This window comes from Haliaeetus leucocephalus, unplaced genomic scaffold (genome assembly GCF_000737465.1).
Source record: "Haliaeetus leucocephalus isolate CR32 unplaced genomic scaffold, Haliaeetus_leucocephalus-4.0 Scaffold196, whole genome shotgun sequence".
Classification (NCBI taxonomy): domain Eukaryota; kingdom Metazoa; phylum Chordata; class Aves; order Accipitriformes; family Accipitridae; genus Haliaeetus; species Haliaeetus leucocephalus.
Genome location: NW_010972632.1, coordinates 973469 through 996980, shown reverse-complemented (window position 1 = coordinate 996980; position 23512 = coordinate 973469). Strand labels below are relative to the sequence as shown.

The 23512-nt window shown below is 37.7% G+C and overlaps 1 protein-coding gene across 3 annotated transcripts in view; it reads right to left on the bottom strand.

Annotated features, from left to right (window-relative positions):
• LOC104830736 (putative RNA-binding protein Luc7-like 2) overlaps positions 1-23512 on the bottom strand; it is a 29472-nt gene that overhangs the window by 5655 nt on the left and 305 nt on the right. For 2 of the 3 annotated variants that reach the window (XM_010565854.1, XM_010565855.1), the window contains exons 2-7: positions 13648-13742; positions 6497-6595; positions 5506-5616; positions 4694-4837; positions 3447-3623; positions 1085-1176 (exon numbers count right to left, since the gene is read on the bottom strand). In XM_010565854.1, coding sequence (XP_010564156.1) covers positions 1085-1176; positions 3447-3623; positions 4694-4837; positions 5506-5616; positions 6497-6595; positions 13648-13742 — 718 coding nt within the window. Of the gene's footprint in view, positions 1-1084; positions 1177-3446; positions 3624-4693; positions 4838-5505; positions 5617-6496; positions 6596-13647; positions 13743-15427; positions 15499-23512 lie in introns of all 3 variants that reach the window. The other variant, XM_010565856.1, reaches the window with a different exon arrangement.

Here is a 23512-nt window from a genome sequence, read left to right as displayed (position 1 = left end):
GGGGGGGTTGGCTGGGAGGGGCGGATCAGTCTGTGGGGTGGTGAGCAACTGCATTGTACACCACTTGGGTTTTTTTTTTTCTTTTTTTTTAAATTATATTCATTTTCATTACTATTATTACTGTTATTGTTATTATATTTTATTATTATTATTGTTAGTATTACATTTTATTTTACCTTAGTTATTAAACTGTTCTTATGTCAACCTATGAGTTTTACTTTTTTTCCAATTCTCCTCCCCATCCCACTGGGTGAGGGGGTGCAGAGTGAGCAAGTGGCTGCGTGGTGCCTAGCTGCTGGCTGAGCTTAAACCACGACATTGTTTTACTAGCAGTTACTTAAAGGCCTTTTAATTGATGTTAACATCTTTGTAACATATTTACCAGGAAATAGATCCCTCTGACAGTTGTTTTGTGTTTGTTTATTTATTTTGACCCCACCATACTACAAACCCAAAAGAATATCTAATCTGCTTTTTTATTCCCACCCCTCCCACAGAAAAAGCTTACAGTTCAAGCCAGTACTCCCTTATTTCTTGTCAGGTATGTATTATCAGACTGCAATAGATTTCCAAAGTTGACATTGTTAACCTCTGAAGCTAACACGTCAAGAGAACTGCAGTTCAGATTCCATTCCACTCTAGCCCCACAAGGCCTGGAAGCAACTATTTCGTAGAAGAACAGGGAATTACTTTCCTTAGTCGTACACTCAACTACTTCCAATAAGGAAAATTTCTAACATCTATAAACAAAATACCTCATATCTAACAGATGTCAGAAACTTACATGCGTGTAAACCTACATCTGTCAGGTCTCAAAACAAGGTACACACCTTAAAATTCTCATTTAATGGCCTTTTGTTCAAATATGAAGAGACACTTCTATCTGTATTTTTTAAAAAGGTTTTCTATGAACACAATTCACATTGTAAGACTTAGACATGAAATTCACCCTCAATCCTTGTACGTTTCCAAGGAATGCAGGCTATCATGATTCTGCAGATTTAGGAATGTGCATGAACTACATCAGTTTTTCCATTAAACTTAAATAGGTCATTATGTATTTGCAATTACAATAGATCCCTACCTCCTTAGTTTCTCCCTTTCTTCTCTTTCCCTCTCCTCTCTACGTTTCAGACGTTCCTGATTTCGTTTCTCCTGTTTATCAGCCACAATCCTCTAAAAGCAAAGGAATATATTCATTAAGTTACACTTCAAAATTTCTCAGATGAAGGTGCTATAAAAATAATCTAGACAGTTAATATTCAGTTCTTTCCCTCATGTATATTCCCTTTCCCTTGTGTACATTATTCCCTCTCTCTTCCTCAGTGTGTGTGTGTGTGTATATATATTTTTTTTCTCCAAGAAACAGAAGTTATTGCAGAAGAGCTGCAGCAAATAGATGGATGTTACACGAAGACCTGAAATACATAGTTATATTAAGTTTTTCACAAAGGGGAATTCAGAGCAGTAAGTCATGCTTTTAATTTGAGAGTTTCCATGCCAATCTGATCATATTTTGGCCACTGGGGAAAGGTAGGAAGGAATCAGAGCTGGGAGAGTTAATTGTTTTAGTAATTCCTTCAGCTACGCCGTGACAAAAAGAAATTCTTAGTCTTAAAGGACTTGGCTGGGCTGACACCTAGCTTTGAGGCTACTTGTTTCTGTATTGTGAACATGAGATGTAATTAGAGAGGATGCTTCAGCTGCTAGCCCCCAGGTTGAACTCACTACTACTGGGGACAAGGCACGCTCAGTAGAGGGCCCTCAGATGTGGAACTCACAACTGGAGATCTGGCCAAACCCAAGTCTCGCCACCTTCTGGACATGATGCAAGAAATTCAACTCTTTACAAAGACCTTCTTCTGAGATGTGGAATTGCCCCAGCAGCATCTTGATTAGATCTCTGAGGAGAGCTCTGAGGAAGGAGGGGATAGTTATTGTTTTCTTTTTTTGTTAGCGAAGTACTTCAAAAGATTATTTTATTGATGCTTTGGGAATGTGAAATAATTATCCATGCATATTTTTTGGGGAATTGTGTAAATAATCAGTTATTTCAACCCTTTATGTCAAATCATATCTATACTTCCTTGTACAATATCAGTACTTTAACAACAAGCAAGGATTCTTGTTCAAGTGACTCTCTGCATAATTTCACAGAGCGATGAGAGGAAGCGCACATGATCTATTCTAGGCATCTGAGGTTTAAGTTACAGCAGCTATATTTAGGAGCCTAAATTGCCAATATATTCAATGGAAAGAGTTGGACTTTCCAATGGGTAAGTCACAGTATCCATGCAAGACAGCTGGAATATTATGAAATATAAACCAAGCCAATTTACTCAAACGCAGTAGCAGCATTTTCTGCTTTTAGGGCTTCAACTCATTTAGCTATTATCTTTAGTGATTTCTACAGTTAAATGCCTAACTGAGCCTTGAACTCCATAATCTGCACATTAAGATCATAAATGGCATTGGTGTCCAAATCCATCCTCTTGAATACCAAAAGTCTAGAATATAATTCCAGTAAGTCTTTCTTCCAGCACACAATTTCTGGTCAGGATAATGTTGTTTAGGATAATATTCCAACTGGATTTCAAATGTTCAAGCTACAGAGGACATGCAACCTCTCCATAACAATTATTTTAATAGCTAGCCTGACTTCAATATATACATCTTTTTGTATTCTGACTTGGGATAGCTACAGCCTTGAGTTGTTGGAATTCATTTCATCTATTGTCAGTTAAGCTTAAAAGCCTTCAAAAATTACTCAAAAAAAAAAAAAGAAATCTTCTTTAGTTGTTGGTACCTATAGAATGAAAGTCACCTCCTTGTCTTTGTCCGGATAAAATAAACAAATTGAGTTTTAGTCTTTCACCATACAGCAGGCTGTTTGAACTATAAGCATTTCTGTAGATCTTTTTTGAAAGCTTTGCCATGTGTTACCATGCTCCTTTCATAATGGTACCAAAAATGAGGATTTCAACACCAGCCCCATTAACATTTTATCCTAATTAAAGAAATAAAATACCACTCAGGCCCACTACATGTTCTTCTATTTTCGAGAGTCTCATTATTACTTTCAGCCAATCAACTCGCTAAAACTAAAGGTCATTTGGTTATCTCCTATGACTGCTAAATATGTTTCAACATCCCTGTTCAAAATACAGTTCTCCATTTTACAAGTGGAATCACACTCTCTGTTCCCAAAATGCATTACTTTGAACATGTGTTTTAATATACCTCAGTGCAAAAGAGGTTATCTTATCAAATTATCCAGATAACCTAGACTGAATTGGAATGTTTAGCATTTTGTAGACTAACGAAATCCCAAATTTTAAAGTAATATGAACAAAATTCACACACCCAGAAAGAAATATTCCGTTAAGGTTGTCTGGCAAATAAGTAGGAGCACACACATAACACACAAAAATATAAGAATGATTTACCCTGAGTTCCTCAAGCTTCTCTCTTATTTCAATAAATCCTAAATGCAGTTTTCCTCCGAAGTGGTCAGCAAGTCGTCGGTCATTGTCATGAAGACCAAGATAAGCCGAGCACACTTCACAAACCCGTAGCTTCTGCTGCTGAAAGCTGGAGGCAGGCATAGAATTCCTGTATACTTCCTAGAAAAAACCCAATGTGCTAACTGTTACTTCTCAATGCACAGAAATACAAAGATAATACTTTACCAAAGATATACTACAAATTGATAACCAAATTCAATGTACACCAGCACACCCTTTAGTTAATTCACACTATTCATAAATCAAGTGTCTCATTAAGATACAAGGCAGGTTCCTTATTTTGAAGATTGGACATATTTAAAGGCAGGACATCAGCAAGTGGTTTTGTAAATTAAACAAAGTGGGGTGTTTATTAACTTTACTTAAGATCATACTACTTCTAAGGATAAACAACTTTTTCATATGCAACAGTGGATACACATTAACACTACAATTACTATGGTAACATATTATGAAAATACTACACCAGTTTTAATTCTGAACCCAGTTTAAAACAGTAGCGGTTTCCTGAGAAATCTACCTGCATTTTAGCCACTAACAAGTTATCTGAGCAAAATTTATTTACAGACACTCAGATGACAGATAAGAAAGACTGCCAGCAACCCCTCTGGTACCATTAAAACAACTGCAGATGTTTGTTTCTATAAATTTAAGTATCTTGGTAAAATACGACATGAAAAAGCTCTTGGTGAGTTCTGCCACCTGAACATTACAACAGGGACTGTTTTGACTTGCCTGATACACAAGTCATTGACCATCTTTCAATGAAGACAATGGTTCACTTCACTGAAGCTTTCCAGTACAAGCCACATCAGCACACCACGAGGCACAACAGAGTTGCCACAGCAAGAGCCATGAGACTGAATGAGGCAAGTCAGTTCAAACACAGACACAACTGTAGGGTCCACAGATAAAACTGGCCAATACAGCTAAACTAAGATAAATGCATCATCTGGGGAAGTGAGTATGATTTTAATATAAACAGGAGTGTATTTAAAGGTAGAAACTTTGACTGTACCGGATGCAGCAAAGCAAATTCTTTAGTTTTATATGAAGCAATTAGTTAAGGAAACAACAGCAGGTAAGACATCTTGCATTACACAGATGCCAACCAATTTAATCTTGGACCCTGCCCTCTCCATCCCCCAAGCCTTACACAATCAACTTACTTCTGCTTCTCTCTTCTTTACCCGAGCCTTCTCCACTTCATCCATTACTTTTTGAGATTCTTCCACATTCCCATCAGCTCCAAGCTGTTCTACTTTGGCCAGCAGTTTTCCAATTTCTTCATTCAATTCATGAACTCTTTCAGCCTTGAAAGACAAGGAAAGACTTAACACAGGAAATGCTTTTAATTATGGAAAACAATCTGAACTACTACCAAGTTATTATATGCAAAATTGGTAGGACAGAATTAAGAGAAACATGCAGAGATAACTTCTCCAGGTAAAAGTGAAACAGAATTTGCCTCATGTAAAAACACACAGAGAAAGGCTGAGTTAAGTCTATGTACCAACTCCAGAGCAGGATTTTGTTCAGAAACTTCAGGTAATTCACACTGTTGTCTATACCACATAGTCTTGCAAAATTACTACTTGTACAACCATTCCTTCTAAGCATGTGCATATATATGCAGAAAAACGATGAAAGTTTTTTCAGTTAGAAGATCTAGAGAAAAGCACGTCAAATTTTGTTTACTTTATGGATGAAGTTTTGATCAAAACCCGTAAGAATTACTAACATTTGTATGGCATGGTATCACAGAGTCAAGGTTCCTGAGCATAAAAATATCAGAGGTCTCTTTCCTGTGTTCTCCTCTCCGTGCTTTAAAGGTAGTTTTGGGAAGGACGGGAAAAAAAGTCTTAATTTTTCCCCTCCTCAGCATGAATTCTCAGATTCAATAGCTTGCCAAAGACTTAAGTTGACTCCTTAGAAAAACAGACCTTCAAAGAGACATCAGTAACTAGTTTTACATGCTTACTTTAGCTGCAACTTCAGCACTGATCTCTTCTTGGGTTTCAGCTAGTCTTTTCTTAGCCACTTCTGTTCTCCTGTCACAGTCTGCAATAAATGACTGCAGGTGGTCCATTGCCTACAATATCAATAAAAACACTGATCAATGCTGTCGAGAACACGAATATTTCATTAGCCTTAACATTTTCCAGGTTTAAGACTTAACTTTTACAAGTTTAATAGTGAAACCTTGTAAAACAATAATCCAGCAGTTTATGGTGACTAATCACCTATATTAATACACAACATTTTAAAAATCATAGTCTACACATTGTCGTAGTTATAAGTATTTGCAGAAATTTGGAAGTGAATCTGTCTTAAGTCTTCCCTAAGAAGTGTGCATTTCTAACATGCATTAAAATTCTTCAAAGGATACTCAGGTTCACCTCACCCAGCCAATACATGCAATACCGTAACTTCTTTCACTCGGGTTTTAAGCTATTAAGCATATTAACACCATCCCTCCAAACAACAACAAAAAACCCCAAAACCTTTTTGTCCTAGTGAAGACTAACTTCCTAGTTGGGAGTTCAAAACTGTATTACTCAAACTACCGTGTACCAAGACATAGCATATGATTTGTTATCCCCAATACAAAATTACTTTCTTCAATAAACATAGAATTTAAGACTCTCTTCAAAGCACACACAGTCTTAACATTCGCTTGCTATTTGATAATACTAAGACAGCATCCAGGTTTATGATAATTTGTTCTGTGGAAGGCTGTTAATAGTTCTACCTAGAGATGACTACGAATGCAAATTAAATACTCACATATAATCATGAAGAGGCATGTATCGTTTCTGTAACTGTGACAAGGGTTTCTCTGCCTCTTTCTATAAAATTACTTTCCAAAAGTTTTCCTTCAGTGTGTACAAAAACTTAACTTCTGTTGCTCCGTTTATCCACCTAAGTACACAAATTATGCTTTCTCTCCACCATTAAGATAAAATACATACATCAAGCTCGAAGAAGAAATCTTGATCTTTGGATGCTATTTCATAGTCTGCCCTTAATGCCAGGTCATGCACCTTCAGACATTCACCAAGGTCCATTCTCTGAAAAGAGACAGAGGGAAAGTGGTGTTATTTTTCAGAAGTGTTACAAGGAATGAAATTAGCATGACTTTCTTTAACAGTCAAATATTCTGAAGCAAATCATCTCCCCTGTAGGAATGAAAAGACAGTTTAATAAAGCTGTAAGACAATACCAGATCTTTAATAAACATTCACAAATCAGGAAATAGTAAAAGCAGACAGAATTAACAGCTTATCTTATCATGATGGCTATTTGCATTACAAAGTATCAGTAATGTCCTGCAAAGATGTCGTTTTATTGAAAGTTCAAACAAGTGACTGAAGTGGGACATCCTGTATTGAATTAAAACAGCTTAGGAGAACCAAGTTTCCTGCAAATAACTGGCAATTAAATGTTCAAATACTTGATCTGAACTGTCTGCACAGTCTATGTGTGTTCCAGTTATATTCATCACCTGAAATAGCTGCAACCACAGCACTGCTGTTAAGTGCTGCTTAAAAACTGTTCTTTAAGCATTTCAGTTAAGATAGCCAAAAATCAAATCCCAGCAAAACATTTTGCAGGTGAGTGAAGAGGACCTGAGTGTTGGACAATGCTCAAGAATCAGGGAAGAAAAAGTGTAGATATTTTACTTGTAATCTATAACCATTCTAGAAAGGGCAGGAAGCAAGCATGAACTTAAAGTAAGTAGGCTGCATCACTGATCTTGCATACAACGCCACTGAGAAGAGTGCTCAGAATCTTATTAGGTAGCGAATACCGGTTTTAAATTGGAATTTGCATAGCACACATTCTAAAAAAAAAAAACCCCCAGCCAGAATTCACATGACAATGCCATGACACACTGTTCACTTTACATGTGTTTTATGCTTCTTCTCCCCCTATTTGGGTTGGATTTGCCCTCCTCAGGACAGTACATTTTCTGATTTCTTTTCTTCTTAGTGGCAATTGTAAATCCATAGCCTGAAAGAATGGCAATTACTCTGAGCCAGCATTACTACTGAAAAATTTTCTGTCCTCCCTTTATCACTGCATTGTGCGACCCCATGCTGGCACTTCTGCCTGTGCAGTTGAACACAGTCTGGGTACTGACTGGGTAAAACATATCTTAGCAAACCAAAAACAGAGGCAATTTTTCAGCAGTGCACCTCTGTCCAACTTGTCAGGCAGCCACACAAACAGATGTGCTGACAATACGTAGGGAGCAACGTAATAGTGGACTTAAGCAGCTAGGGCCTCTTACAGTATCAAGAGGCCACTTCAGAAACTCTTGAACAACTTCAGTAATATTAGCGGCAATTTTGAGAGATGAGGCATTTCAGTGTTTACATAGTATTCAGTCTTATAGCCTGACTATATATTAACATTGAAGTTAAGTTAACTGTACAGAGTAATAAAAAAAACCCCCTTCACCTAGATAAAATAAACCCATTAAAATGGAGTATGGTACCATCAGTTCACTTTCCTGGCACTGATCAAAGAAATCAAGAATACGTTTCAAAAGGCTGACATGATCACTTGCCGAGACAACAGAGCACTTTACATTCGTCACCACTGGGCTGAAAGCTACAAACTGAGGTAGCTTATGCAAGCCTAATTAATTTGAGTTGCAGAGCTGAAGCAGTTCACATGATCAAATCAGTCCCGAACTGAAAAGCTGATAACATCCAGCAGAATGTGTGCTTTTTATAACACTACAGCAAATAATCACACTGGCACACCTAAAATTTGAGCACAGGAGTAGTTCCACTGAGCCAACGGGAATACTGGCAAAGAAATCAACTCCAGATTAAAACACCTTACTAACATCTATCTGCAGATGTGTGAACTATCCAAACTTCTCTTCCACAGTAAAAGGAGATCTAGATAGTACAGTCAGTGAGCCTAAACGGATTCAGCCCACCTTGAAAGAGATACCCAGTGGCTGGCAAACTGAATCTTTCTCTAGGCTCCGCTGCCTAGATCCCTTCTGACTCCAGCACAAGCTTCTACACCTAGCTTCTTAGCCAATACCTAAATTTAGAGGTCTTAAACTGGAGCTGAATTCCACCTCTAATAAGCTTAAAGTTAATCACATATTAAAGTATATTGCTAAACCAAGGTCTCAATCAATATGGTTTTAGTCAGCAAGAGTCCTGAAGAGCTGAGTGCAATAAATTCATGAGCACTCACGATACTGCAGGACTGAGCTGACAGAGCATACTTTGAGGTCTGCATAAATGAAATGCAAGCAGCAACGTTCCTCAAAAAATACACATAAATACAAATGTCAAGTTAATCCACTGAGCAGAAAGGAGTTTCTCAATCATGGTTTGCAAGACCACCTACAGTATTTGTGGAATTTTTTCAACAGGGAAGCACAATCAAGCCACTAAGAAAGCCAGATTGCTGCAGAAGTGTTGAACTGCTTGGGGTCTTCAAAGATAGCTAGCAGGCTACTATAAATATTCAGGACATTCCTACTTTTAACCTCATTAAAAGTACTTGTTTTAAATCTTCCCACCTTGTCATTTTCATTAGTACTTAGCTACTCATTCAGAAACATACAGAGATAGAGAAAACACCTTCTTATACATCTTGTAAAACCTGCCAAAGACAGCACAGAGCTTACATCCAGAGAATGTTCCTTAATAGGTTTGTACCCCTACAGGGGAGTCATCTGACTCCTACATATGTAGCTTCAGTCCTAATCTCATGATACAGGTAAACACAAACAAACATTTTTGTAATGCTGATGAAAAATAACTCAGGAACATGGTTTTGGGAAAAAAAAAAACAAACCCAAACAAAAAAACCCCCAAAAAACCAAAACCAACCAAACAAAAAACCCCAAAACCCAAAAAACCACCCACAACCCAAACCACAAAAACCCACAAGCCTGATCATCAACAACTATTAAGGATAAAAAAAGATTAAGTGACCCTTTAAGACACAAAAATTGTAAATAAAAATTGCTAACTTTAAGTGGTAAATTATTCAGTGTCCCAGTAGCCAGGGTTTACAAAGTCTTATTAATCTCTCATTATAAAATTCCCAACTTGAAGTGATTGAACAAACTCTTAAAGCACTGACTTACGCAGGTAAACCAGTGCCCAAGTGATCATTATGAAAAAGCAGAGCACCAAAACATGAAAAAGTGTCAGTTAAAACTAAAAGAGCTTTTGTGAGAAGCATTGTCAAGAACAGGTTCTGAACAGACACACTTCTACAACCTTGAATACATCACTTCTGTCATCTTACCAATTAGCTCACTATTGCCTCCACAAACTTGAAAACATATTTCAAATAAGAAGATAATCACAGAGCACAACAGATTTGGAATTAGAATTTAATAAACTGAAAAAGGATGCTACAATTTTACTTTTGTTTAAATTTTTGCTCTGGGGACTCACTATTCTACCTATGTCTTCCACATAGTTCATTATTCCCATTGCCCTTAGAGGCAGAACACAAAAAATCCAAACCCATACTCTCCCTGTCTCTCCCCAAAAAGCGACAGAAGATCATCTCCCACAGGCAGCGAGACACCTCTGACTGCTTGACTAAGAATTTTCAAGTCTACAAAACCAGAAACCTAGTACCAACAAGCATGTCCCTAAAGAAACTGAAATGAAATAAAATAGGAATGTAACCAAAATCTTCTGATTTAAGTAGATAACAACTGAAGCTCATTAACAGACAACTAGACAAGTCTATCCAGAAAAGTGGAAGAGGGTAACTGATACAGAATGAACTGTTCTGTTGGCAGCCAAAAGAATTAAATTTCAAAATACAGCTAATTCTTACAGCTTTACACTCCTAAGTAAAATATTTAGGGTTCCTTTAAAGACAACTTTATTGTTCCTTTAAATACAAACGACTCTGAGGAAGTAAGACACAGAGAAGCGCAAAGAAAGCTCAAAAAACTAGGAAGCTATGCATTGTTGCCAAGCCAGACAATGGAACTTTCCTAGTAAAACTCAAAACTTTACTAATTTGTATGGATGGTTTTTTCCTGAAATGTTTCTAATGTTAACCAAAAGATAAATCTGATCAAAGAAACTTGAGGATAACACCTACTGCAAGTGTTCCAAAAAAGTCTAGAAATAAGAAAAGACTTCATACGGTATTCTAAGAAATAACCACACACTTCATCCAATAAAAGAAGAGATAATATATGCAGAAATCTGGACAACAAGGAGAAAGTCTCCAATCTTCCAAGAAAAGTATACACACACTACTTTTACCAATACATACTGCAGCCTTGGGAACATGATTTTTTTGTCAAGGGAAATCAATTCCTTGGCGGAGTTTTGAGTATTTGGCCATTAAGGAAAAGAACACACTAAATTAACATAGCCTACTCATGTGAGTCATTTTGTTTGTCTTGTGTTATCTCTGAATGTACTCCTTGAGCGCTTTTGAAAGAGCAGGTGGATTGGAATAGCAGAGAAGTCTGCGTTTTGCAGACAGGAACAGTAATATGCAGTTCATGAGGATTGCACAGATTATCTCGTGACACAAAAAAATGGCAATTCAGGTCCAGTATTTTACCGATAATCTAGTCAATGAAGACATTTAACCTCATAAAATGCCCCCAGAGAACTTATTCTTTCAGAAGCAAAAGATTCTAGACTTGAATTAAGAAAAAAAAATGCACTCAGTCTTTGTAACCTACAGATCTTGAATGCAAAAATGCATCAAAATTTTCCTATCAAAACTCTGGAGAAAATTCCACAGTCATTTTCCAAATCAACAATAAACTGTCTGGTCACACTACATGCCTCTTGCCCTTTTAGAAACTGTACTATTAAGAGAGAAGGTCCATTTCTTCAGACCCATGACTAGGTAAACAGCAGGACATCACATGGGTCAGATAAAGCCTGTCTCTTATGAGTCCCTTTCCACGACTCCCACTAAAAGGATTAACTAGACACATTTTGTGGTATGATGACTAATTGCATTATGACAAAGAAAAGGAAAAAAAAGGAAGATATATTGACATTCACTGAATAAGCAGTTTATATTAGTACTCCAAGAGCAGCAGCAGAATCCAGTATGAGACAGATGAGAACTTTCAGTGAGGACTTAACAAATTGGGTAAGGAGGCCCAACCTACATGCTTGGTCTCCACCATAGGAGGCATTATTGCATGATACCTACAACTTTTGCAGTTCTAAAGATAAACATTTCTTACTTGCTAAAGACAGCCATTCTACAAATCTTTGCTTATAGAAATTAGACCACAACGAAAAGTTGTCAAATTAATCTTTCAACAGTATCTTCTTGTGGATTCTGATCAATGACTTTGTATGTTTTTACAGCATACTGTTATGTTCCGTATCTTCCCCCAGCCATGAGCTATTTCGCTCATCACACAACCAAAAGAGTGGACAACATAATAGATGTGTGAAGAGGAACACCTTCTTCTCCCTTTTTTCCCCATTTTGTTTGGACAGTAATGCCCAGAACAGTTCAAAATAAAACTACATATGCGTTGATACACAAAGCTTACTTACCTTCAAGTCATTCTTTTTTTGTAAGTAAATATATGCAAGATGCATTACCTTCAGTATATGCTGAACACACCACATTAACTTCAAGACATCTGATTTTTGTGATATGACAGAACTTTGCAATACAAAAGAGCGTCTTTAAGGATAGGAAAAAAAATTTAGGAAGCCACAAGAGTTATGAAGAAGCTCAACAAGTGGGCCTTTTCTATTCCACTGCCTTTTTTATTAAGACAAATGCTAAGTTCTCTAGTTCAGTCCTACTATTTATTTTGCGTCTTCTTCCTGTGCTTCTTGGCAATTACAGTTGTGCCTACTTTTGCAGGGACTCTTTCAAAGAGGGAAGGACAGACTGTAACTATCGGTCTGTCAGTACAAGCACCAAAATTAGTAAAACAAAATTAGTGTGTGCATGCATGTCTGAAGCCCTTTCATCAGCCAAAAATGTTATGGTAGTTTAAAATCACAGCTACTTGGAAAGCATATTAGAGGCCAGGTGAGAGGTAAATCAGTTACCAAGTTTACAATTCTGCAAATGAACTTCATTCTGTATTTCATTAAAGGCTCCAGTCAGGTTAGCCATTTGGAATGATACAGCACAGAGAACCAATAATGCTTCAAATAATCCTTAAGACAGGTTTTCCAGTACTTATTTTCCCCTTTGCCACAGGGTAAGAAAATGTGACAAAGTGAGCAAGAAAAGCTACCAAAATGCAGCCCTAAGAATGGTAGGCACACGAGACTCTGCAAATCATACGTCTCTCTACTGTTAATTATTCTAACACCGTGGAACATTAGGTTAAATAATCAATGCAATGTAACTCACCTACCTTCCACAAAGAATGAGCTATCTTAATCAGGCACCACAAGGTAAAGCACAGGCACAATGACAAAGCTACTGGCAACAGTCAAAGCCCCTTGTTTGCTATGCCCAGGCAGAGGAACCTCTACTATAGAGTACACAAAAACCCAGCAAGTTACTAGTATGCCATAAATGGAGATTTTTCAAGTTGCCTTAGAATTTGTGAAAATGGCACAGTAACTGATATTGTACAGTAAGCGTCACTATCATGTTAAATGTATCTCAGCTTGTAGAAATGTAATTATTTGAATTTTCAACTGTTTTCACTAAAACATTTCTGAAGAAAGAAAAATCACCTCTCTTCCCTATACAAATATTTGTGTTGGATACTTTCTCACTACAACATAAAGTCTTAAGAAAGTAACTTTATAATGTATGCATAAATTTTATTTCCTTTTTTTTTCTACTAGTTGCAACTGTACCAGCTTAAAACCACTTTGCTATAGTGCAATTCAGGTAGGTAACATCTTTTTTTTTTTAATGTTATAGCAAACAATGTTGAATTTTTAAGTAATAATTAGCATACAGAATAGGAAACTTCTAAAAATTAACTTCATAACCCATAAATTAGTTGTTTATAAAAGCTCCTCTGAACTACTAGAGCGCACTAGATAGATGCTTGCTGAAAAACATTAAATTAAAAGAGGTATTACAAAGAACAAATATAATACAACTTCTCCATTCTTATCTAAATAAAACACAAGATTTAGCTACATACAGTTCCAGAGAGCACATCATGAGGGCAGCAGTTGAGAAGGTGGCTCTTGCACACTCTGTCATCACTGAATTTGATTCGCTGACGGGTTGTGTCACCTGCAATATAGAAATCAGCACATCCAGGTTAGAAATCTGGGGAAGCCAAACATGTTCTGCAGATTACATGCAAAGCATTAACATTGCCCTGTCACATAGTGAAGGTCTATGGAAACTAGAACTTAAACCACTGTATGCTTCTTCGCCAAATAACACCAAAACCACAAATATGTGTTTTAATGCTCTATAATGCTATTTAACAATCCTCTCACACTTCCCCTTCAAATATGCAGCGTGAAAAGTGCTTGAAACAAGAAAGACAGCATTAGCTTAAAAACACTTTGCTACAACAGCATTTGTTAAATGAGCTATATAATGTTCTATTCAGATTTTGCATGAAATACTGATGTATTTGTATGCAACAATTAGCATATAAAAGCAGCCTCATAAACACAAAATTATACACACTGAGTCTTCACCGAATCCCACCTGATACTCATTTTATGATTTTGCTCTTGGATGCAATGCACCCTCTTACTTCTGATGAGAGTAGAATAAAGAGTTGGCAGAAGAATGATTTTAAATGCTTACAAACCTGAAAAAAAGTCAAACATATGGACATAGCCTACATGCAAAATTATTTTACAGATGTTTGCATATCTCTCTATCATAAGCCATATTTTTTTTTCTTTTCTACATGCTGCTTGTTGGGCTGGGAACATCTTAATTATATCTTCGGCATCGCAGGCTGCGGTTCCTGCATCAGCAGAAGCATCAACTGAGGTCCAATTGCAAGTTTAAATAACCCCATCTTGGAGCAAGACCTAAAGTCTTCAGAACAAAGTAACCAACTGGTATTTTGGGGATAAGGGCGGGAATATGTTTGCCTTTGAGTCATAACATAATTGTCACTAGTTGAGATTCAGAAGAGAGATCACCGCTACGGCTCTCTTGTTGTTAAGACACAGGCATGATATAACACCTTAATCTCTCTCGGCATGTATCTATTAATTTTTTAAAACATAACAACTTGTTAAGATCTCTGATCACTGAAAACCTACTGGTGAATTACTGAAGCAAAGAGGGCTGCTGGGGGAAAAAAAGAAAAGACATAAAATGATTTCAGATAGCAGCCTTTTCCATTTCATCATATATTTTAAAGAGTATAGATACATTTTGTAGTTATTAAAGTTTTTTTTATGGCTTCATGATCTGAAATGCTGAGAATTTTGAATCTATTAAACAATTCAAGACGCCAAATTCATTACTGAGGTAACTACAACAGAGGGGGATCAATAAAAAGCCCATATCTTATCAGTCAAGCCTTTCTTACTATTATGTAATCAGCTTTTTAAATATCAGTTCTATGCATAGGATGCTAATATATAACATTTTCAGATGGGCCAAGTTTCAGATTATTAAGCAAAAAAAAAGTTTCCAAAATCACCACATGCTTTATTTGCCTGCGGGATACAACAGTTAAAACCTGTAATCCACAGGCTAAAGACAGCTTCAAAGCAGTTCAACAATAGGTTTTCTAGAGGGTGACCTTACTGCTCAGTTATACTTACATTACTAAAAATTTAGACCAATCCCTTTATAATCATGCCTGCTACTGCAGTAAAAAGTTTTGAGTTTGGCTTTTCTTTTTTTGCTTTTTAGGAGGTGGATCCGTATTTTTTTAAACACGTAATTGCGTTTGTTCCACATTCATTAACACATCTGAAAAGTTATTGATAACTCACGGCTCGGCGAATGCGGGGCCTTTCTGACACTCCCTTGCAGATTGATGTAGGCAGGCAAAGATACATTGAACCTTTATAAATAAAACAAGGGGCCAGATTGTTCAGTTTGTATAGAATAATAGACTCTGCCAGCAATTTTAACACAGCATCTAGAAATACATGTTGACTGTAAAGATTCTTCTATATAAAGACACATGAACAAAATCAAGAAAAGTATTTTAAAAAATACAGCTGATGGCCTAACAGCACTAACCTATCAGGAGTCAAGGATTTATCAAGACCAGAAATTTGCTGAAAGACTCATGGTTCCATAGGTAAAGTTGACAAGTAGTATCTTCACAGATGTTACCTCAACATCTAGATGTAGCTTTTTTCATACCTCTACCACAACTAGGAACTGATGCTACAGCTGCAGTACAGTCTTTTTTTCATTTAAGTGGCTAGCATGATAATCACAATTATCAAACTGAGATAAGACAACATAGGAAAAATTAAAAAAAAAAAGTAGCAGAAACTGATCAATGACAGCCTCAAGAACATGTTCCACGTTTACATTTTAAAAGTTTATTCTTTCTGCACTGTGCCTTCAGTCTAGTATTTAAGAGACTTTCAGAAGGCTCCCATACACAGAACATTCAGGTATTTACCTTTTTCTTCCTATGAAAAGCAGTTTCATACATTTGCATTTCTTTTTAATCTATGCTGTTTCAGAAGGAAATGTCGATCAAAATGGTAAGGTGTCCTATAACTATGTCCTAACAATGACTGAATTTTGTGTCCCTCTGGCAGCTCATTCACAAGTCTGATAGCCTCAGAAGAAAATGCTTTTATTTCTTCATTAATTTTGTGAGCTCCAATACCCCTAAATAGTGCAGACATGTTGGCAAAGACAGAAAACACACTCTGCTGCTGACCTACAGATCAATCATCTTGAGTAGGTGATGACCTGGGGTCTACACGGGTTGCTGCGGGGGGAGAGGACGGAATGAAACCTACGGATCCACTATACACCTGACAGTCGGCCTACAGCAAAAGAGACTTTTGCAGATGCCTTCTAAGAATTAAAATAACATGAATAGATGCGTTCTTAAGCCAAGGACTTCACCATTATGTCAGATAACCAAGATGCTACTTCTCTTTGTCAAACCGTACTTACGTTGATACACTCTTTGTATTGGCAATCAATCAGGTGAATGCTAAACAATGTTTAAGGGTATTAAAAAAAAAAAAGGCTTTATATATTCTGTAAGAAGAAAACAATATATCTAGGTACCACATAGCTGCAGTCATCTAAATTTTAGAAGTATCTTTAAACATTTATAAAGGGGACACTACCACTGATGTTTCAGACCTTATTACAAGTTCTATTTTAATAGGTAAATAATCAAATTAGCGCAGAATAGCAACTTATTTAACCCTCCCTCTGAAGAATAGCAGAGTATTCAACTACTTGATCTTTAGGACTCATGCTCATTAAAGAAATCAAAGTAACTTAGCAGGGCACTGCAGGAGTCAACATCTATGACTATAAGCCATCCCTGTGTTTCCAATTAGATTTTCTCCATTAAAAAAAACCCAAACACCATATGATTGATAAAGTTTATATGGAGATGCAGAAAAAATGACTTAGATTTTCCTCAAGATGCAGCAGCTTTAGTTTTACTTAAAGTACCTGGCCCAAACCACATTTCTGTAAGAGATGACTTTCCAGATGAATGGAGAACTTTGAAACAGAGTTGAAAACATTCAAGAAAAAAAGCCAAACATCAAGGAAATTTCTACACCTGCACATCTCTTAACCTTCATAAGCATAAGGAAACTGCACACTAGAGGCACAAAATTAGAGATGACAGCAGTAATGTTAACTTTCTAAAGAAAGTTTTCTAGTTTGTATTAAACATACCGACTACAAAAGTAACATCAATATTCAAGACCAGTGCATACTACTGACTAAGGAACATCCAAAGCTTAAGTTCACAATGTGCATTTGTGCTATACAATTCACTTTGAAATCCTAAGTCTAAACCATCAAAAGCCTCCACAATGTCATTCCTGTTCAGTATATGTTAATCACAAACCAGCAGAATGAACACTTACGTATCAACAATACTTAGCATTATAACATGCTTATAACAATGATTTATTTGATCCAGCATCTCTTACTATTCTGATGTATCCTAATACACTACAAACAACAATCCCAGTGCACTGATGAGAATTACCCTTTATAATCCAACTGTAACCTCTAATCCAAACTAATGGTGCAATCCACGCAAAGACAATGATGTGCATTTTCATTATTATGCTTTTGACTTCCTGCATTAAGCTACATCAACCAAAACCGGTGAGCTTTCCACTCAAATTTTTCAAGCATGAGTCCCAACATGTTGGCAAGGGACTCTGAAAGCTTTACTCATGAAGAGCTACTAACTGGGTGGAATATCAGGTTAAATAATGCATATCAAATTTCATCAGCAAAGCAAGCCCTGTATAACAAGTATTCAACATCATTATTTAATTGAGGCTTATGCAGTCACAGAAGATCCTGTTCCTGCTACATGCTGAACGGGCAGCTTATTCTGATATTTTTGTCACTAACACTGGACGCATCTTTACCACAACATCTTTAGAACAATACACTTCTAAGCAGGATTGCTTCTGGTTTACACTATGACTGAATTAATACTTGTGAATGGAGAACATAATGAAACCATTTTTAGCTAATGCATTACAAGTAGAAAAATATAGGAATGATTTTCTATGAGGTATGAATATGCCCATTTGCTTCTTCATAAATGCCATTTCATATGGTGTCCCAAATACAGAGTAGAAGAATTCCTCAAGTCCTTCACCATTCCCCTCATTTTTAAGGGCTAAAGTACCAGAACTTTATAACAAAGCCAACACACACACACAATTCACTGAAACATGATCGTTGTTCTTTAAGCCTTCTGATCACTCCTGATCGACAAATAAAGCATCTTTTCATGGAGTTTATGTGTTGCTACTACTTTCAGATTTCTGAGCTGGTATCAATTCAAAATTTTGGGTAGGCTTCACAGAGATTCACATATACAAGACACTTTTTTCTGCCTTTACTTTGCTGCTGACCCATATTTGAAAGAAGAGCTCTCAGAGGAGGCTCTTGATGCCCTAACCTGGCTCTCAGCCTGAGGCTACCCAAATGGCTAGCAGTCATTCCTAGGCTAGCATACCTTCCACCTCCAAGTGTAAAGCAAAGTGGAAAACAAAATCTATGTACCCTGAAAATACCAACCTCAACCCACCACCAATCCTTAAGTACACAGAGAACTCTTCAATAATCCCATATGGAAATGAAGAAATTAAAAAATGGGTTTCAAGTTCTAGATTATGCCTCTGTTACCATATAAAGTGTGTCACCAAACACAGGATGACTAAGCACAGGGGTGTCACTTCAACTCCTCCCAGACAAGGAGGACAGAAAAGTCACACATTAGTAACCACTACCCATGATAACTGAATTGCCTAGTGTAAAACAGAAAAACTGCTTAAGGCGTGAATAGATAAAAGATAAAGATGATCTAGAACAAGAAAAGTGCTTTGCTAGTAACAGCTAAAGAACTGAGCTAAGGACTCCAAACACAGTAGCTCAGGTCAAAAAGCTAGCAGGTGAACCCAAAGAGGTGCTGATTGACACTTCTTACATATGGGTTCTGCATATCTAAAGGCTCCAAAGATTTTTCTGCTAGTCACATAGCATAATATTTGTTAGGATGCTTGGGAGAACACTTTTATGACCACCTGTAAGGCTCAGAAGCATGTACAAATTTACTTGTCTCTTAAGAAGAATCTAATTAACTTTGCTAGTTTTTCATATTTCTAGACTATAACCTAATTTTTATGTAGTGACAATTATTAAAAAAAAAACCACCCCCCCCCCCATTTCTTTGCAACAGTTAAGTCTTAGCAGTTTCAAGACGTTGTGTTGTTCCAGAGACATTCAGATCTGCTCGGTGCCTGCACGACTATCAGAAATAATGATCCTACTCCACTCTCTGCTTCTAACCGATTCCTCACGCTGACTCTAGCACCAGTGCAAGGCAGAGGGGGTAACTGACCTGGCAGAAAAATGAACCAGTGGAGCAAGATAAGCTGATTTAAGATAAAATAGGATCTTTACAATCAGGCCTTTTAAAGAAAACTTGGCAATCTTTGCTCGTTTCAGCTATATACTGGGAAAAAAAAAAAGTCCTGGGACACTAATGTCAATTGTTAACATTTCACTCCATTTGTAAATGACTCGATTCATTTAAAACAGGTATAATCCTATTTGTAAGGATCACTCCTGTTTTCTAGAGAACAGGGATAGCAAAACCCGAGTTTACCTAAGCATACTATTAAAAAAATATTTAATCAACTTTACAGTTGAAAAATAACATTAAAAAAAAATAATCACACTTTTCCATCAGCTTGTTCCTAATACTTCCGAGTGACAAGTTCCCGCATCTCTGGTCATCAGCAGTAAATTCAACTTGAACTAACCTTTTAACTACTGACACATGTAATAAAAAGTCCTTTAGTTTAACTGCTAACAGTAAAAAAACCAGTATGAAGAAAACATTTGTATGTAAGTACATAAGATTAGCACCTGGTCCTCAGCACTCCTCATTCCTCAGTATTTGGGAAACCCACAATATGTATTCAGTAGTTTCTATTTAAGTATGTCAGGTTAGCAGTACTCGGAATGACATACTTCAGAGAAGATTTTTTTTCAACCTGCAGTCATGACTATATTAAATTAGTCCAGCTTTTTACTACATCAAAATATAAGCCACTTTTTTTTGGCATGGTCCACATCCAACCCAGTTTTCCACTTCTTGTCAGAGAAGCGTGCAAGAGAAGTTTAAGTTAGGTATACTTAAGGTATTTAAAAAAAACACTTTTAAAAAAAATAATGTGCTTTTCCAGGTGTGTAACAGAACCACAGCTGCCACTTACAGAATGATTTCATTGTACTGCCATTAACAATACAACTGCTTTTTAGATATCCCAGATGAATTCTAAGAACTGCAACTCACTGGAAACTCCTGAAGACCATCTGCCAAGTCCCTTCTGTTTCACTTCTTTGTCAGGTGTCTGTCACACGAGCAAAGGCAAGCACAGAGCAGCAGGGCGCTCGGCTGGGCAGCTGGCAAGAGGCTGCCTGAACATTGCATCCTGGCAGGTACCAGGCAGCAGTTCATCACACATTGAGCGATGCTGTGTGACTGCAAGTGCCTCTATCCCACTGCCAAAATTCAGACGAGGGAGGAAGCAGGTTGCCAAAGCAAGTCACAAAGCTCTTGGTTCTCCCTGCCTGCAAGCACAGGGCCCTCCAGGAAAGGATACAGCAAGGGGCAGGCCTGGAGCTGCATACCTTGTTCTACACAGTCACACATCGGACAACTCCATTTGAAATGAGAAGGGTCCTTACTAACACAGTGTATTTTTCAGAAATATTCTTACAGCTCAGTGGGTATTTTCTGAATCAGTTTGACCAATACAGAACTGTGCTGTCTAGGTGTTCTCCGACCTTAACAGTAAATCCATAAAAACATTTAATAACTGCATCCTCTGAGCTTCTCCATTCTGGCCCCAGGGACACCAGTTATAAATGAGTGTGCACGAAGTTCCACAAATTACAGCCTACAGCTAATCTCCTAAAACCACATTTGAGCATCTCATTGTGGGATTTTCAAAGCGATTTTCAGAGCATGTTCTTGTTCACTACAAATGATACTATAAGCTCCAAAACAGTAGCATAGACTACATATTCAGGCACCATCATTGGCTTCGAATTTACCTCTGAGTTTGTTCTATTCCCACTGAAGAGATCAAATGTTTGATCTGCCTTTTCTAATATAGGTAAAAATTTTAAATTTGCACATTCTAGGCTCCTCCAAAAAACCCGACCAACCAACCTAAAAAAAAAAACCAAAAAAAACCCCCAAAAACCCACCCCCCCCAACCCCCCTACAACCCACCCAAAACAAAACAAATCCCCCCAAACTGTGTAAAGTATAAAATTCTGTTAATCAGGGAATTAAAAAGCACTTTAATGATTCTGATAATTCACCCAAGAAAGATTTTTTTTTTTAGAAACATTTTAAACTCTTTTGTGTTGCCAGGCAGAGCAAAATCAAAGGCAATGGGGACAAGTGGTAAAACAAGAGCTACAATCTACCAAGAAATTAAAAAATTGCCACATTCTAATGAAAAGCTGTGATCTGCATATTACTAGAAATAGAGTATGTCAAAGGTGATAGGAACATCAAGAACCAAATTACCGCAAACCCCACTACTCTCAAGGTCAGGAATATTTCAATGACCTTGAGCCTGGCCTTGAATTTAATAAGTACCAGCTCTTCAAAAAAGGCATGATTTTCAATCCTTCTGCACACTTTGGTTTAAATAATGCTCCACTGGATTTTTATTTTTTTTTTTAAAACCAGAATGGTGTTACACCAAGATCCTCAACTCCCCACTTCATCCAATAATGGAAGCCAATCTTGCAAACAGTTTTTTCTCCTTATCCTTCCCCATCCTGCCAATTTCATTTAAATACTTCCTCTCCAGACAGTTAGTTTCTAAGCAGTTCAGCCTATGCAGTTTGGGAATTACAGGGCTGGTGGAAGAGAGGAATACAATTATCAATAACTGCTTTCTCACAAAGCTAAAGGAAATCTAGTCTGAAATTGCTTTTCCTGGTTTAGGTCTTAGTCACTGAGCATTTTTAAGCAGCTGTCACAGGTAAACCACCCTCTTCTCCCAGCACCCAATAGAAAATACATTCATAAATTGAAACAGCCCCCCCCCCCGCTTCTTTAAACATTCTCTGTAGTCTTAGGTAGCTCTGAGACAGTGATCTAAGTGCCAACACTGGCAAGACTTGAGTTTCATGAGCACAAAGTTACTTTGCCAAGCAGTTAAGACATGCGCAGCCACAACAGGAAGTATTCGAAAATCTTCTGGGCCAAGATGAAAACACCCTAAATCAGATCCTGCATGATGACTACTCACTAACCACCCTTGCTCTGGAAGACAATCTCGGCAGAACAGTAATATTCCAATGAGATTATCACGCCCCTGTTTAAAACAGCTATAATCACTTAGCAGAAAGCATTCACGATATACTGGGTATGTGAAAACTAGTTACATCTATTTAAAACTCTAGATTATCCTAAAAAAACCTATATTGCTAAATGTAATCACATTACCCCAGTATCAACAGATGGCCGGCACACACAAGGTACACCCCAGTTCATACATCCTACTCGGTGCACGGGAAAACAGATAACCATTAACCCAGCATGAGGCTTCAACAAACATGTAACACACCTGCAAGAGCGAGTACAATGTGCAGAACATTGAAATAGTCTCTTAACTGCTGTCTACCTTCAGGCGTAGTATTCTCTTTTTTATAAATAAAATACTACGCAGCATTATCAGGAACTGCTCTTTTCTAGCAGCCCCCAAACTATCTGGATGTATGGGTGACTGCCAGTTCAAACTTTCACATTGACTGCGATGCACCCTGACAAAAATTCTGAGAAGCTTTACACGGCGATAATCTTCAGTTCGCTATGTGACCCCAGAGTGATATGAAACCTGCCTGTACATCTAGCATCTCCCTCTCGGGATTACTGCCTCTAGATGTTAAGCTTTCAGTTAGATGTTTGGGGCTTGCTCGTTTTTAAAACAATTCGCCCGCCTGGGTTAACTGCACTCCATCTTTCAGAAAGCAGCAGACATACCCACCTGCTGACTGAAATGATGATTTGGGTCAGGCTTTAGACAAAACTACAATAACGCAAAAAAAGCCCCTGCTCTACGAAAGCGGCTGCTGGTTTGGGGGCACTTTGGGCTTCGCTCCCCCCCACGACCCGAACCTAGCAAACCGCTGTCTCCCGCACAGCAGAGCCGCGCGGAAAGCTGCAGGGGCGCGCCTCTACCGGCGCGGTTCGGCCGCGAGCAGCGAGCACGGCGGGGAGCGCGCCTCCGCCAGCAGCCGAAACGGCCGCACGGACTCCCGCTGCCCGCGGAACGGCTGGCGCCGGCAGCGCC